Here is a 14,913-nt window from a genome sequence, read left to right as displayed (position 1 = left end):
AATTGACAGCTGAAGCTTTCCAGGATCAATGGCATTTACACCTCATTCAGGGCAAAATTTTGGCACTCTTTTCATCCACCCATACTTGGGATCCCACAGCTGAATTTGTTAATGAAATTTTCTCTCACAGTTAAAAATATGAAACCAAAAAATACTGAATATGAATGTGGAAGAAAGGCAATTTGATGTTTGTAATTATCGAGGTAAACTCCACAACCTGTTGAATGTATGCAAAATGTACCTTGGGCGGTGTATATATAAGTGGCATGTGCAGAGAATAAGAGCAAGTGTTAAGACTTCTTTGTGGTGGAGCAACTCATCATAGAGGATCCCTACCATGAGCAACAAGGAGGCTTCACTGAAAGGTAAGGCTTTTGCCATTCACTTACTGGAAGCTTATATTTCTTTAAATTTAGACTGCATTAGGAAGTGACTGAAATGTAACAGCTCTAGAAACTGAGGTCTTACAGCCACTTAGTCTTCCAATAATGATGAGACTTGCCTCCACCTGAAATATTTGGTGTGCAAAGTTTGGAATTAGAAAGCAGCTTAGTCTCTTTTTGGCTCAGTCTTTCATCTACTAAGACTATCTTTGCCTTGGGCAGTGTCACACAAAACTCAGCTTGAATGATGCACATGAACTATAACTACCACACACTGGATGAAGACTGTTCTGCTACACCACTAGAAGTCATTATCCACAACTCTAGAAGTGATGTAATCTTGTAGTGAAAGTTTTCATAGCCATCTTCAACTTTGTAAGCCAACACTTCTCAAGTTTTCTTATTCATAAAATCATTCTCCAGAGTATTTTCCTTACTGCAGCATGCATTTATTCCATGGAGGAGGAGGGCTTATTTCAACATGGTGTAAATGTACTTTTCTTGGCTTTAGACCTAGAAGGAACTTATCACATGATAACATTAGGGACAGCTCTGTTGATTTCTGGAGACCACTTTAAATTAGCATTTAAAATAAGTCTAGTGACCCAATACAGGTAGCAGACCAATTTCCAGAACTACAAGTCTCAAAGCACAGAACACTGCTGATTGAAAAACATTTACCAAATATTTCCTTTTTTTTTTTCCATTGCTTTTCCCATGCATATTTTATTTCACTGAATAGAAAACTTGACTCTGCTAAGTTAATATAATACTTTTAAAACAGATTAGGTTTAGTGGTTTAGATAACGAGAAGTCCTCTCTATAAGCTTCCAACGCTCAGGAGAAAAGACAGAAGTTCTGTCTCATTTCTTAGCAGTAGGCAATTTAGGGTTAAACTCTAAAAAGCAAAGCAGCACAGCTGCTGGAAATCTTCTGAAGGAACTCCCAGGGCAATCAAAACCTTAAGAGAGTGACCTAACCACCCTCCCACAAAATTAATTTAAACTCCAAATGTTTGCAAAGAAGAAAAGGACCTGTGGGAAGGGGAAGGAGAATAAAGAAAAAAATCCAACCAAACAACCAAAAAAAAAACCACCTCAATCAATCTATTTTCCAAACTTATATAACTGTACAAATATAATAATCTCTATATGTTTATACTGTGAAGAAGTTTGATTTTTTTTTCCTTTTCCATTTAGCACTCTGTAATAAAGTCTGGCTCAGTAGTGAAAGACTTTGTAATATGGTATACTCTGCAAACCAGGTTACTTTATCTCTTCAAACTGCATAGCTGGCTTTACTATACAGTCATGATGACATCGGAGAAAGGATAACAGAATTGCAGTGCTTCCCTCCTCCACTGATTTTCAACAGCCAGTACATGGACTCTGAACCAAAATCACCCAGCATCAAGCCCTGAAAGCTACTAAAGCACACCAGTAGCCCTGAAAGCATACTAGTCAGCATGACTCCGATTTTGTTTGTTTTAAACCCAAACAGGTTTGTTGCTGGCGGTCCTTCTGGTGTCCAACATGCTCCTAACAAAGGAAGGAGTGACCTCCCTGCCCATCTGTCCCAGTGGATCCGTCAGTTGCCAAGTTTCCCTTGGGGAACTTTTTGACCGAGCAGTTAAACTTTCACACTACATCCACTTCCTCTCTTCAGAAATATTCAATGAGTTTGTAAGTACCCTGCCTTTTCCTGAGAGTGAGAAAAAGATAAAACCACAACTTAATACTTTTTAAGCACAAACATGTGTTAGGATATGAAATTCTTCAATAAGTAAACAAGCACAACTGCTGCACAGTGATAGTGCCAGTGGTGACTAAATCTGTGCGCTAAGATCTACTATGAGATAGCATTTCCCCATCATTCTTTATCTGTGGGACAAGTCTGAGCAGGGTGCCAGTTTCACTCTAAAGGCTTACCATAAACTTCTGACTTTTACAGCATAAAAGCAGAGATAAAAGCAATGGGCCAACAATTAATACAGTATTTGAACTGAAGCTCCTCTTACTTATCTGTTTCAACAATACCTGTCCTTGCTGATCTGCAGGATGAACGCTATGCTCAGGGCCGGGGTTTTATTACAAAAGCTGTTAATGGCTGCCACACTTCTTCTTTAACCACTCCTGAAGATAAGGAGCAAGCTCAGCAGATCCATGTAAGTCCAATTTCTAACGTCATTCAGTGTAAGATAGAGCAAGGGGAGGTGGGGAAGAGGGAGGGTTAGGGAGCAGAGAAGCAGCAAACAGAGAAGGAAATCAACTGAATAAAAAAAAAATCCAGGAATAGAAAAGCACACACACACAAAAAAAAAACCAGTAAAAGTAGATTCAGCATTTGCAGACTATACAGAATACATAAGCACCATTAACACTCATGTTCCCTCCATTTTCCTGCATTGCATCTTATGTACAACATAAGCCCACGGAGCAATGCTGGCTACCATGCTGGTACAGTACTGAGAACACTCCTCCTTGGAGCATAATCTTTAAAAACCTTATAGAGAATTATTCTATTAACAAACATTTTAGAAATTGCATTGGCTATGTAGGCTGAGTTTTCCAGTCACTGAAAGCATTGACTTTAAAAAAAAACCCTAAATATATTTTTGTTGTTGCCAGCAGGCAAAAGCATTCACAAAATAAAGAGAAACTTGCTACATGTGTCAATGTAATAATTACAAACCTAAGGGAAGATGTAGATAGTCTTGCTCAGCCTATGCTCCCAGATACAATTTGAAAATGCTCTGGAGAACACATAAGCACAGCTGTATAAAAAGAGATGTGCCAAAGAGAATTTTTCATCGCTTTCATGTTGGTGATATCTTTGCAATCTCACTATAGCCATCTTCTTGGGATGTCATTCAGAAATTCTGTTGGGAGCAACAAAATTCACAGCCTTGGGTACATGACGAGTCTGCTTGTAGTCAGAGCCAATGCATCTAGTAAAGAAGAAATGGTTGAATACTACCATAACCATAACCTTTATGAATTTCCATCCCCTACAAGTAAGGACAACATTTAAAATCAGAGAGCTGGAAGCACTGTAGTTCAAAGGGGAGGGCAGAAGTGAGTTATGCAGAGGCAGTAAATGCTATTTACTGGTTTACCATAATGTGCACTTTCCACACTAAACCTTAAAAAAAAGGGTTTTCAAATATTTGGTGAAAATCAGATAAGGAGTTCTGGTTTGTGGGTTGGTTGGTTGGTTGGGTTTTTTTTCCACAGAGATGAAACAGTTCTGCTTGCTAAGTTGTAACATGGAGAGGGTTTAATGATGTTTTCTGCTACAGTACTATAAATGTTTGCACTCATATGGTGACAACAGTGACAAGCTTTAAAAAGGCAGTTGCACAGAGGTGGTCTGAGAGAGGACTATAGGGCACATTCGGGGATAGGTCCTGGAATAATTTCCCAAATCACTACGCCTGAGAACATCTCTCTAAATGCCTCCTACTGCTGCCAGCATTTATCCTTATTTTAACTGCCTTTTCTTAACGTGGGTGAGCAGCATGAAGAGCTGCTGAATGTAATACTGGGAGTGCTGCGCTCCTGGAATGATCCCCTGATCCACCTGGCTTCTGAAGTACAAAGAATCAAAGAAGCTCCAGACACTATCCTCTGGAAAGCTGTAGAGATTGAAGAACAAAACAAGCGGCTTCTAGAAGGGATGGAAAAAATAGTTGGACGGGTATGTATCATGTCCTTCACACCCATCCTTCCAGCCTGTAAGTGTGAGGAAGCAAGCACATACAGCTCTGAGTGCTCCCTATCTGGAATATGAAAGGAAGCAGCAGATATGAAGGAAAAAGGGGGAGTTGAATCAATATAGCTTTTCTTCCACTGTCTTACCATTTCTAAAGAGACAATGTGATGTGACAGGCACAGTGTAACCCAGGGTACTCTCAGTCCTGCTTCAAGAGAAGGTGTAACCATCAGGATTGCTAATTGCCATTCTGTATTTCAGTATTTTGAATTTGCAGTCTTGATTTTTTAGGGATGTGCCTGTATTTTTTTTTAACATGCAAATATATTTATGTGTACATTTTAGCATATTTATACACAGCTGCATACAGATAGGTACTGTGTACAGCTTTCAGAAATACATATTGTGTTTAAAGCTCTTCTGGAAGTCTGGGTTGCTGCAAAGGTGTGGCATAAAGTACTCATGATGTATCTCATTTCTCTTTCCATGCCATACTGGTTCCTCTTAACATTGGCTGTGATTGGATTCTCCAGATACTTGTAAGGGAGAAAGCTGCTGTATGACAAAACCCATACTTGAGAACTCCTTGTTATCAGTAGTGGTTTGAAAGCTTTCCTGAATAAAATCAGCTCTAGCTTGCTTATTTTCAAAGAAGTCTCTGCTAGTCCCTGAATACATCATTCCATCACTGAGCTAGATGCTAGGAAGAGGTTCTGACTTTACTGGCTTTTGCTTAGGCTCTGAACAGTTGAACAGTGTTAAGAGTGACACCACCACTACATCCACCATTTCCCCCTGTCTCACTCATACTCTTTCTCTCTTTCAGTTAAGTGTCCTTTTACTAAGAAATCTTAGCCCATCCAGGCCACAAATGCATTTGTCAGTGTAATCAAATACATTTCTGTCCCATATTCACATGTAAAAGGTTGTAGGCAAGGCCCTGAGATAATGGTAGAAGTCAGGTGCTGCTACAGTTACCCTGTCACCACCTTCCCATTCATGTTACTTGCAGAAGGAGACTGAGGACAAGACTGGCAAATTCGTTAATCTCAAACCTTGGGTTCAGGTGATAGTAGGTCTATGTTGTGTTTGCCTGTTGCTTAAGCTCAGCAATACAGGCTCTGCAGATAGCTCCCTATGTGCTTTTACAAAGTACAACTGCTGGAAAATATGGAAGATGTACAAGTACCAATAGGCACAGCAGGCACCTTCCTGCTCTGAAAGGTAGCTTTCTGTCACATGAGAAAATTAATGGTTGTCTCCCAAAAAAGGAGACCTCAGCCAATCTTCATCTCAGAAAGTAACTTACTACAGGAGTTCTTACATATAGGATTGCAGCATTAGAGGTCACTGCATCACTTGGCATTTTATCTTTTATTTTACTGGAATCTGAGGTAAAGGACATCTGAAAAGCTACCGCTGAGGGATTTGTGTGGTAACATGTTCTTGAAGCTACCTGCATCAGAATGGTCACCTATGAGCTAGATTGAGACACAGCTGGAGATACACACAAAGAAGTTCTAGGAATAAGTGCTAACAATGACTTCAAGATGAAGGGGACCGAAAAGAAATGTCACCAATGAACCCATGCACAAAAAGGGGTTTGGTTTCTTTGAGAAGTCAGGTTCCATTGGACAGTGGTTCACCCACTAGTTGTCTTTAAACACGATTAGCACAGTTAAGCTTTTTATCTATTTTAGTAAAATAACCTGGAAAAAAAGGACAAATCAGTTCAAAATCCCCATGAAGATATAGAACTTTATACAGAATAGTGGGAACCAGAACAAGAAATGCTCTCCAAACTGTACCCTAGCAGCCAGCATTCCTCAAGGCCAGTGTTTAAATTCTCTGCCCTTTATCTAGCCAGCTGTCTACAACTACCTGAGGGGTGGTTGTGGCCAGGAGGAGGTTGCTCTCTTCTCTCAGGTGGCCAGCACCAGAACGAGAGGACACAGCCTCAGGCTGTGCCAGGGGAAATTTATGCTCGAGGTGAGGAGAAAGTTCTTCACTGAGAGAGTCATTGGACACTGGAATGGGCTGCCCGGGGAGGTGGTGGAGTCGCCGTCCCTGGGGCAGTTCAAGGCAAGGTTGGACGTGGCACTTGGTGCCATGGTCTAGCCTTGAGCTCTGTGGTAAAGGGTTGGACTTGATGATCTGTGAGGTCTCTTCCAACCTTGGTGATACTGTGATACTGTGATATACCAGAGTACCATTGTGTGCTTTTAGGTTCATACTGGTGAGATTGGAAATGAAGTTTATTCTCAGTGGGAAGGCCTCCCATCCCTGCAACTTGCTGATGAGGACTCCAGACTCTTTGCCTTTTACAACCTGCTGCATTGCCTCCGCCGAGATTCCCACAAAATCGACAACTATCTCAAGCTCCTGAAGTGCCGCCTAATCCACGACAGCAATTGTTAAGGACCCCTGGGCCCAATCACTGAAATCATTCATCCTGACCTTTGTGGTGCTTTGCTGCTTTTAACTGGAAATGTTATGGAAAGCCACACTGTACAGCATCAGGCTCATCAGTAACTTTCAGGCGTGTTTGCATGCAGCTATTAACGGCATTTATCTTGGAGTTTTAAAATGTTATAAACTACTTGTACGACAAGAGCTCACTTTTCTCTCTGCTTTCCTCACCTAGAAGCACTTCAGTGATTGCCAGATCATGCAGATACAAATAAAAATGTTATTAAATCAAAAAGTGCATAATATTGAGTGATGTCAGTGAATGAAAAATAGTTGGCATGGTTTATACCTTTATCGGTGGCTTCTCCTTTTAGGAGCTCAGTCTCCAGTTCCTGATGACAGGATATAGAATCATAGAATCATAGAATCAACCAGGTTGGAAGAGGCCTCCAAGATCAGCCAGTCCAACCTAGCACCCAGCCCTATCCAGTCAACTAGACCATGGCACTAAGTGCCTCATCCAGGCTTTTCTTGAACACCTCCAGGGATGGTGACTCCACCACCTCCCTGGGCAGCCCATTCCAATGGGAAATCACTCTCTCTGTGAAGAACTTCTTCCTAATATCCAGCCTATACCTTCCCTGGCACAACTTGAGACTGTGTCCCCTTGTTCTATTGCTGGTTACCTGGGAGAAGAGGCCACCCCCCACCTGGCTACAATGCCCCTTCAGGTAGTTGTAGACAGTAATAAGATCACCCCTGAGCCTCCTCTTCTCCAGGCTAAACAGGCCCAGCTCTATTGTTCTATATCCTTCCTCTCTTAAAGGAGGAGCAAAAACAGAGGAGCAAAAAAAAATATAAAGGAGCAAAAAGAGAAAGGAGGAAGGTCAAAAAGCATTGCACCATACTGCCTTAAACTGAAAGTATGGACTGATGCTTTTACTCTCTACAAAAACTGTCTGACTCTGGGAAAGAAAGTTCAGAAATCCTTTCTGGCTAACAGAGCTATTGCCTCCCTGTGCAGTCCGTGGAGAAAGAAGACAGGTTGGAATGTTAAGGACAGAGATTCACATGGACCCGAGATTCTACTTAGTAGTTGGTGAAGAGGCATTTCCAAAGGATGGTTCCTTATGTTTGAGGTGACTATCTGAGGTCAAAGGAACCAACAGGTTTCAGTAGGAGATAGTAGGAAATGCCAGACATATATAGTGTATCAACTTGTGCTTCACATTCCCCACAAGTATTGTGGTGGTTGCACTTGCTCAGAAAACTCTCAGGCTATAAAAAGATTAGATTCATAGATTCATAGATTCATAGAATGGTTTGGATTGGAAGAGACCTCAAATATCATCTAGTTCTCATCTCCCCTTTCCCCCCAGCATGGGTGAGGACACCTTACACTAAACCAGGTTGCTCAAGGCCTGTTCAACCTGGTCTTGAATACATACAGGAAGGCAGTATCCTAAGCCTGCCTGGGCAGCCTGTCCCAGTGTATCACTACACTCATTGCAAATCTTTTCTTTATAATATCCAGTCCAAATCTATTTTCAGGGTACTCCCTTCCATCCTATGTCTACAACCCCTTGTGCAAAGCCCCTTCTGAGCTTTCTCATAGGGGCCTTTCAGGTACTAGGAGGCTGCTATAAGGTATCACAGTATCACCAAGGTACCCAGGATGAACAGCCGCAGCTCTCACAGCCTGTCTGCCTAGGAGAGATGCTCCAATCTTCTGACCATCTTTCTGGGCCCTCCTCTGGACCCTCTCCAGCAGTTCAATATCCTCTTATGCTGAGGGCACCAGAACGGATGCAGTACTCCAAGTGAGGTCTCATAAGAGCAGAGTGGAAGGGGAGAATCACATCACTTGTCCTGCTGGTTGCCCCCCTCCTCTGCAGTTAGCAGACACAATATCAACTGAACCAGGTTGTCTAGAGCCCCACTGAGCCTTACCTTCAACATATCCAGGGAAGAAAGATATTCAACCACCAGTGTTCCACCACTCTCATAGTAAGGAACTTGTTCCTAATATCCAATCTAAATCTGCTCTTCTCTAGTTTGAAACCATTGCCCCAGATCTTCCCAGACACAGAGGTGAGGCTGCCAGGTTGATAGTTCTCAGGGTCCTCCTTTCTACCCTTTTTTTAAAATGGGTGTAAAGTTCCCTCAAGTTAGGTGAGGGGAGGTTTAGATTAGATATTAGAAAAAACTACTACACCAAAATGATTCTCAAGGACTGGAATAGGCTTCACAGGGAGTTGGTTGAATTGCTGTCCCTGGATGTATTTAAGAGCTGTCTAGATATGTGCTGAAGGATATGGTGTAATAGTGGTCCTGGTAGATAATGGTTGGACTTGACAGTCTTGAAGGTCTTTTCCAACCATAGTGATTCATCATACAGCTTCAGCAAAACCAAGTCTGAATTCAAATCAGCTCCTCATGGATTTAACCTCCCACTACACAAGCCTGCTGCATTGCTTCAGAGTTGAGCCAGCCTGGAGGAATAGTGAAACACCAGAAAAGATGAGTTTGAAGGCTTAAGCCTCTCATTACCATAACACAATAAGCACAGCCATAATAAGTATTTATGTAAGAGATGAGATAATACCAACTGCTAGAAAGGTCTCATTTTAGCCATCTCTATAAGGATGTAATGATGCTTGCATTTCTAATTATGTGTGTGTGTATATATACATATATATATATATATAAAATGGCCTTTTAATCTCTTTGTGTTTTCAATTATTGATTGCCTCAGGCTAGATATCTGGATAAGTATATACTAAGTCCATTTTTAATATACATAAAATAATGTGTACATCAAACAATTTCCTTATTGGACAGCCATAAGTGGCATCTTTCTTAGGCTCTGAAAAGCACAAAACATGGTGCACATGCAAGAGCAGTTTAACAACACGCAGCTGCACAACACCACAGTCAAGGAGGAAAATGGATAAAATTTGCCAGGCAAAATGCAAGTGCCCAGACTAGAATTTAATCTGCTCGTAATATTCTATTTTCTGTTATAATGCCAATAGGAAAGAAAAGCATTTTAAAGGGGGAAAAAAATAAAAAGAAAAAAATATCCTTTGTAATTATCACAAGTGCTTAGAATTACAGTGTGAGTTCTTATTCAAAAGAAAACATGAATAATGAGACTACTCTGTATTGAGCTGGGAAAACGATTATGTCTTGCTGAGTAAACTCCTACCTCAGGATCTCTTCAGAATTCAAAAGGAACTTGATTAATAGGGCAGACATTCATAATTTTACACTTACATGACTAGATGTAAAACAATGACTTTCATTAACTGCTTTAAAATTGCAGTGCTAAAACAATTGTTCAAAACTTGCATGCACTGGCTTATTATAGCCTGGTTTAGTACAATTAGGAGTTTTTAATTTCATAAAGAAAGATAGAAGAGAACAGCAAAAAAAAGAGATCCTAAACAACTGAAAAGCTCTCTGTTTTGCAGCTGTTTAGCTAAAGCGGTATTTAAAAGTGATCTGGTTAATAGTCCAAGTCATCACAGCTGTCGCAGAGACAGAAAGAAGTCGAGCCCCATGAACGTATTCAAAGCTACACTTTCATTGTCAAGTGCCCTGGCACGGACAATGCCTTCAGGCTCTGAATGTCCAAGCCACAATGCAGTCCAACTGGCAATTCTCTTTCTTTTTTTCCTTTCTCGGTTGCTAATAAAAACAAGAGTTTCTAGCACAGTAATACTATGTTAACTAGTGTGTGTTCATAAAACCTGAGCAAGTGTTGTCTTTCATCCAATAATAATAACAGTCACACAGTCAGTCTCTGATTTTATACAAAATTGAGTCTGGAACAAGCATGTTCTTCTTAAATGAAAGAAACTGATAAAAAGGTTTTTTCTAAGTATATTAACTCCTGCCTACTTCAGGTTTCCATCACTCAACATGGGCAGCTTCTAAACAATTTCTTCAATACCAGAATCTTCTGTTTTTAAATTGCTGCTTGCCTCTTTACTGCTGTTCATTTAAGATTCCTTAGTGATAGGAATGGAAAGCAAAGGTTCACATGCTGGAATATAGGTTCAGCTCTGTTAGCTTTAAAAACAGCATTCAGATTTCTGTAGATGGCATTAAATTTAAGATAAGACCTTGTGACACCACATCTAAACAGTATGAAGTTCAAAGCAATTCATCACTGAGAGCGTGTATCATGAAAGAAAACAGAGCAACAGAGATATGAAGGGTCAAAATCTAACTTGCTCTTCGTGACTTCTGTCTGGACTCTAGGACAATATCCAACCACTGGAGCAAAGAGAAATAATTTTGAGGATGATTTTAAAGCCAGTAAGGGAAGATTCTACCAACAGCATACGCCATTTGTAATCACCCTAACTAATGATGTGATGATCTCTCTACTATAACTTAACTTATACTATAACTTGGAAACTCATCTGTAGAGCAGAGTTTACCATCACAATATTATTTCAAAGGCCATCCACAGTTCTAATAACAAAGGATACAGTGTAGAATCCATGTGTGTTATCCAAGTTTTATTTCTGAACGACTGAAATTCCCCAAGGACTACATTTTAAGCTGGCTCTGCTTATTGTAAATGAAATATACAAGCCAAACAAATTATGTCAGAGATGAAAACTCAGTAATCATGCTTTTATACTTAGCCATACAGTAGAGAAATCAAATACTACGATCACGCAGGGAATAACATCACAGGCATATACATTCCCACTGAAATTGCTGAGTTTACTGATCTGTGAAGTTATTAACATGTATGACTGTGTCTATCTCAAGCTCTTAATGAATTGTACCTGGAAGCTGCTTTGGTAAATCTTGAAGACTGAAGCTGGGCCTCAGTGTTCCACTCAAATCAAAGTCTGACTATACATAGGTTTATATTAAGTGTTTAAAAGACATATAAAACTAGTTTTAAAACATAATGATACACTTTTTTGAAGTTCCTTATGCTTGTGTCAAGCTCTAGGAATAAAGTTAAATCAAAATAAACAGCACTCTTGAAAACCTGTGGGAATGTCAGCCAAAGTTTTCCAATATTTTTTTCCACAAACAGCTCAATGACTACCAGATAACATTTCAAACAGCATCTACTATTATTTGGATTTTGAGGCTGTATTCTGCTATGTCCCCTCATAATTAAACATTTTAGAAGAGTGTATATTTTCTCATAGTGATTTTTCATTTCCTTTCATGTATTCAGCGATGAGGAAATGAGAACAGATGGGTAATGATGCCTAATTTCCTCCAAACTATGCATTTCTTTTCTATAAAGGTGAAAGCATTAAAAACTAGCCTCATCTTTGGTAAGAAAAAGGTTCAGAGACTTCTCCCATTTATATTTTTTAAGGTCCCACAGGTAGATTCTGTGGAACACCACTAAAATACAATACCATTTTAAATGAAAATACAGAGCACACCTTTCAATCTATAATTATATTGTGCCATTGAGGGGGAAAAGGCCACTGTTGCATGTTTTGTCACTAATTCTTCCTCATATCACCACATTCATGGCCTTTTAACCATCCAAGAAGCACTAGGATCTCATGCTAGCATCCTGGATTTTGGGGAGGAATAAGTTGTTCTGGCATACTGCCTTCTAATTCGTGCATCCTAAACAGAACTGCAGGATATAATCAGCTTTTGTCCCTTTCCTCATGAAGGAGTTCTGAAATTCATTAAGCAAGAATATTTATATCAGTTACAGCCAGTTTGCATCATCTTATTTTTCTTCCTCAGTACACATTGCACGTGGTAACAAAGATAGAGAAAGGTCACAGAAACACTTGGTCTCTGGATCAAGAAGTACTCATATATGGCTAGATGAATGTTCCTTTCCTACTTACTGTTGAGACTGAGGCTAACTGGAAGTCCTAGGTATGTGTCTTGGACAGAAACCTTTACTGGGAATTCGTGTCTTTCACAAGCATTTTTAAAACTATGACATAGACATGAGTCAAAATTTGTTGAAGAACATTTTTTTCAACAAACACTTTACATTTTATCCAGTCTGGTACCAGAGAGTGCTTCGCCAAGCAGAAAAATTAATAGTACTTACTGACAATATTTAACAGTAGTAGTTCCTCAAAAATTCACTGTTCCTGTCAAACATCACCACACTAATTATGGGAACACTTTTCCCTTTTTAATAAATGATAGGGTTCATTACACTGAAGAGTTCAAATCCCTTATTAATTCACACGAGTGACAGTGTGAGTCATCAAAAATGCTAAAAGCACTCAGTGTAGCATATCAAAGCAGCTACAAAAAGCACATCATCTGCACCATATAGCATGTTTCAGTTTGCAGAATACTACAGCCATAACATACATGCACACTCAGTGAAAAGGAATCAGTCTGTGCACCAAATAGCTCTAAAAATACTTCCATTCACTGATGGAGATTTTTTTTTCACTTTCAAGGTGACTACCTCCCTCCAGCTTTCAGTGTCAAGGTAGTTAATAAAGAATATTATATTTTTATACAGTGTTAGCAGAGCTGCTAGACTCACACTCATCAAAAAAGTCATCGTTTCTGTACACTAACACAGATTCCTCCCCCCCCCAAAAAAAGCTTTTTCCCAGCAAGGTCCTGCCCTGTTTACTTATAATTCAAACAAGCAGGAATCAGAAGTCTGCAAAGTATGGTACAGAACACAGCTTGTCTCTCTGACATTCTTTTCACACTTTTGTTAAGGTAGAAATAATTCCTGAAATAGATATAGATATTATTGTGCTTAACTTTACTGACTTCATGTTTGAAAGCACTGTGCATGGTTTGTAGGATTAGGCCAATAATCATAAATGACAATAGGCCCTTTCTTTAGCTGGATGATTGAAATAACAATAATCTTCCCCAGGAACCATTCTTGGAAGATTTCCAGCCTGATTTCATGGACAAAAATAGTTCATATAGCTCAAAAAAAGTTTTCAAGCCTTTTGATGATTATCCAAGCCTAACTAAAGCCTCAGAACCTTTTGGATGTTCCAACATCCTGGACCTACAGCACGTGTAATATAACTTAATATTACAAAAGTTACTTGAATTACTTTGATTTGCATGGTATCTTCATGTCAAAGTTAATGCAATAAGCTGCTCAGCAGTTCTTTAAAGTGGCTTTTGTGTTATTTGCAAGGAATCTGCTCCTCTGTGTCCCTGTAACATCAAAGTGAGAAAATAAAGAAGATTCTGTTCTTTATCATCTTGTACTAGAAAAATACTTCATCGTATTAGAAAATTCTTTCATGCTCTCTCAAGGGCCATGTGAAGAAAGAAAATGCAATGCACAGCCTGAATATATTGAGAGATTAGCTTTTGATGGATGGCACCATGAAAAATGTAAAGCAAAAGCACCAGAAATGGTTTGCAGGAAGTTTGGAGTATCCATTTATTTTTATTTTCACTCGAGGTTCCATCGAAGTGAAAGTAAGGTTTGAGTGAATATAAGGCATAAAGAGGCTCAGACCAAAATAAGAAATCTTGGAGCTTCTAATACAGTGGTGGATAGTAAGTAGTAGATAGCAGTGTAGTTCTGTGAAGGATGTTTTCTGGCCCCTACAGAACCCTCCTTGTGCATGTAACTCAGAAGAAAACCCCACACATCAAAGCATGATATACCTTGTATAGCCTCTTTATCAAAGGGATTATGAATTCTGTCTTGGTCTAAATTAGTGGTGACATATCTATCATCATGGCATAAATCTGACTGGGGGGGAAATAGAGCAAAGCTGTAGAATGACAGTGCTGCAGCCTTGAACATCCACAACAGGTTCTGAAAAGATGGTCAAGAAACACCACATGCTTTCCTTCAAAGCATGCACTGAATCATAGAATCCTATAATGGTTTTGGTTGGAAGGGACCTTTAAAAACAATCTTATCCAGCTGCTGGTTGCCTGGGAGAAGAGACCAACCCCTGCCTGGCTACAATGTCCCTTCAGGTTGTTGTAGACAGCAATGAGGTCCCCCCTGAGCCTCCTCTTCTCCAGGCTAAACAACCCCAGCTCCCTCAGCCTCTCCTCTTAGGGATTGTGTTCCAGGCCTTTCACCAGCTTTGCTGCCCTTCTCTGGACACGTTCCAGCATTCCACTTTCTAATTCATGCCATACAGTGGGTAGCAGGTTTTTTTTTTTGGTAGGGTTTGGTGTGGTTTTGGGTTTTTTTGGGGAGGGGTTGGTTTGGGGTTTGGGTTTATTTTGTTGTTTGGGTTTTTGGGTTGTTTTTTTTAATGTAACTGACAAAATCTGGCAACAACCTCCAGTGTAAAAAGTGACATTTTGACTCTAAGGGAGGAATTATTTGCAATTTGTTTTGAACAGAAGCTTAGTTCATGTCAGATGTGAACCTCCAGACAATCATTAGTTTAAACTGCCTGCTATGTGTTTAAAAATTTCAGTCAATTTA

At 39.8% G+C, this 14,913-nt stretch overlaps 1 protein-coding gene across 1 annotated transcript; it reads left to right on the top strand.

Moving 5' to 3' along the window:
- The first annotated feature begins 293 nt into the window (after positions 1 to 293).
- Positions 294 to 6,667, top strand: PRL (prolactin). The gene is made up of 5 exons (XM_064160729.1): positions 294 to 365; positions 1,884 to 2,065; positions 2,440 to 2,547; positions 3,900 to 4,079; positions 6,321 to 6,667. The coding sequence occupies exons 1-5, from the start codon at positions 338 to 340 to the stop codon at positions 6,510 to 6,512; spliced, it is 690 nt and encodes a 229-aa protein (XP_064016799.1). The 5' UTR covers positions 294 to 337; the 3' UTR covers positions 6,513 to 6,667.
- Positions 6,668 to 14,913: the final 8,246 nt, after the last annotated feature.

Source organism: Pogoniulus pusillus, chromosome 21, assembly GCF_015220805.1.
Source record: "Pogoniulus pusillus isolate bPogPus1 chromosome 21, bPogPus1.pri, whole genome shotgun sequence".
NCBI classification, from domain to species: domain Eukaryota; kingdom Metazoa; phylum Chordata; class Aves; order Piciformes; family Lybiidae; genus Pogoniulus; species Pogoniulus pusillus.
The sequence above is the reverse complement of the archived record's forward strand: the minus strand, read 5'-3'. Positions and strand labels throughout refer to the sequence as shown.

Coding starts and splice junctions, on each gene's coding strand:
- PRL (XM_064160729.1), top strand. CDS start 338: ATGAGCAACAAGGAGGCTTCACTGAAAG. Junction 2,066..2,439: donor CAGAAATATTCAATGAGTTT/GTAAGTACCCTG, acceptor GCTGATCTGCAG/GATGAACGCTATGCTCAGGG. Junction 2,548..3,899: donor AGCAAGCTCAGCAGATCCAT/GTAAGTCCAATT, acceptor GTGGGTGAGCAG/CATGAAGAGCTGCTGAATGT.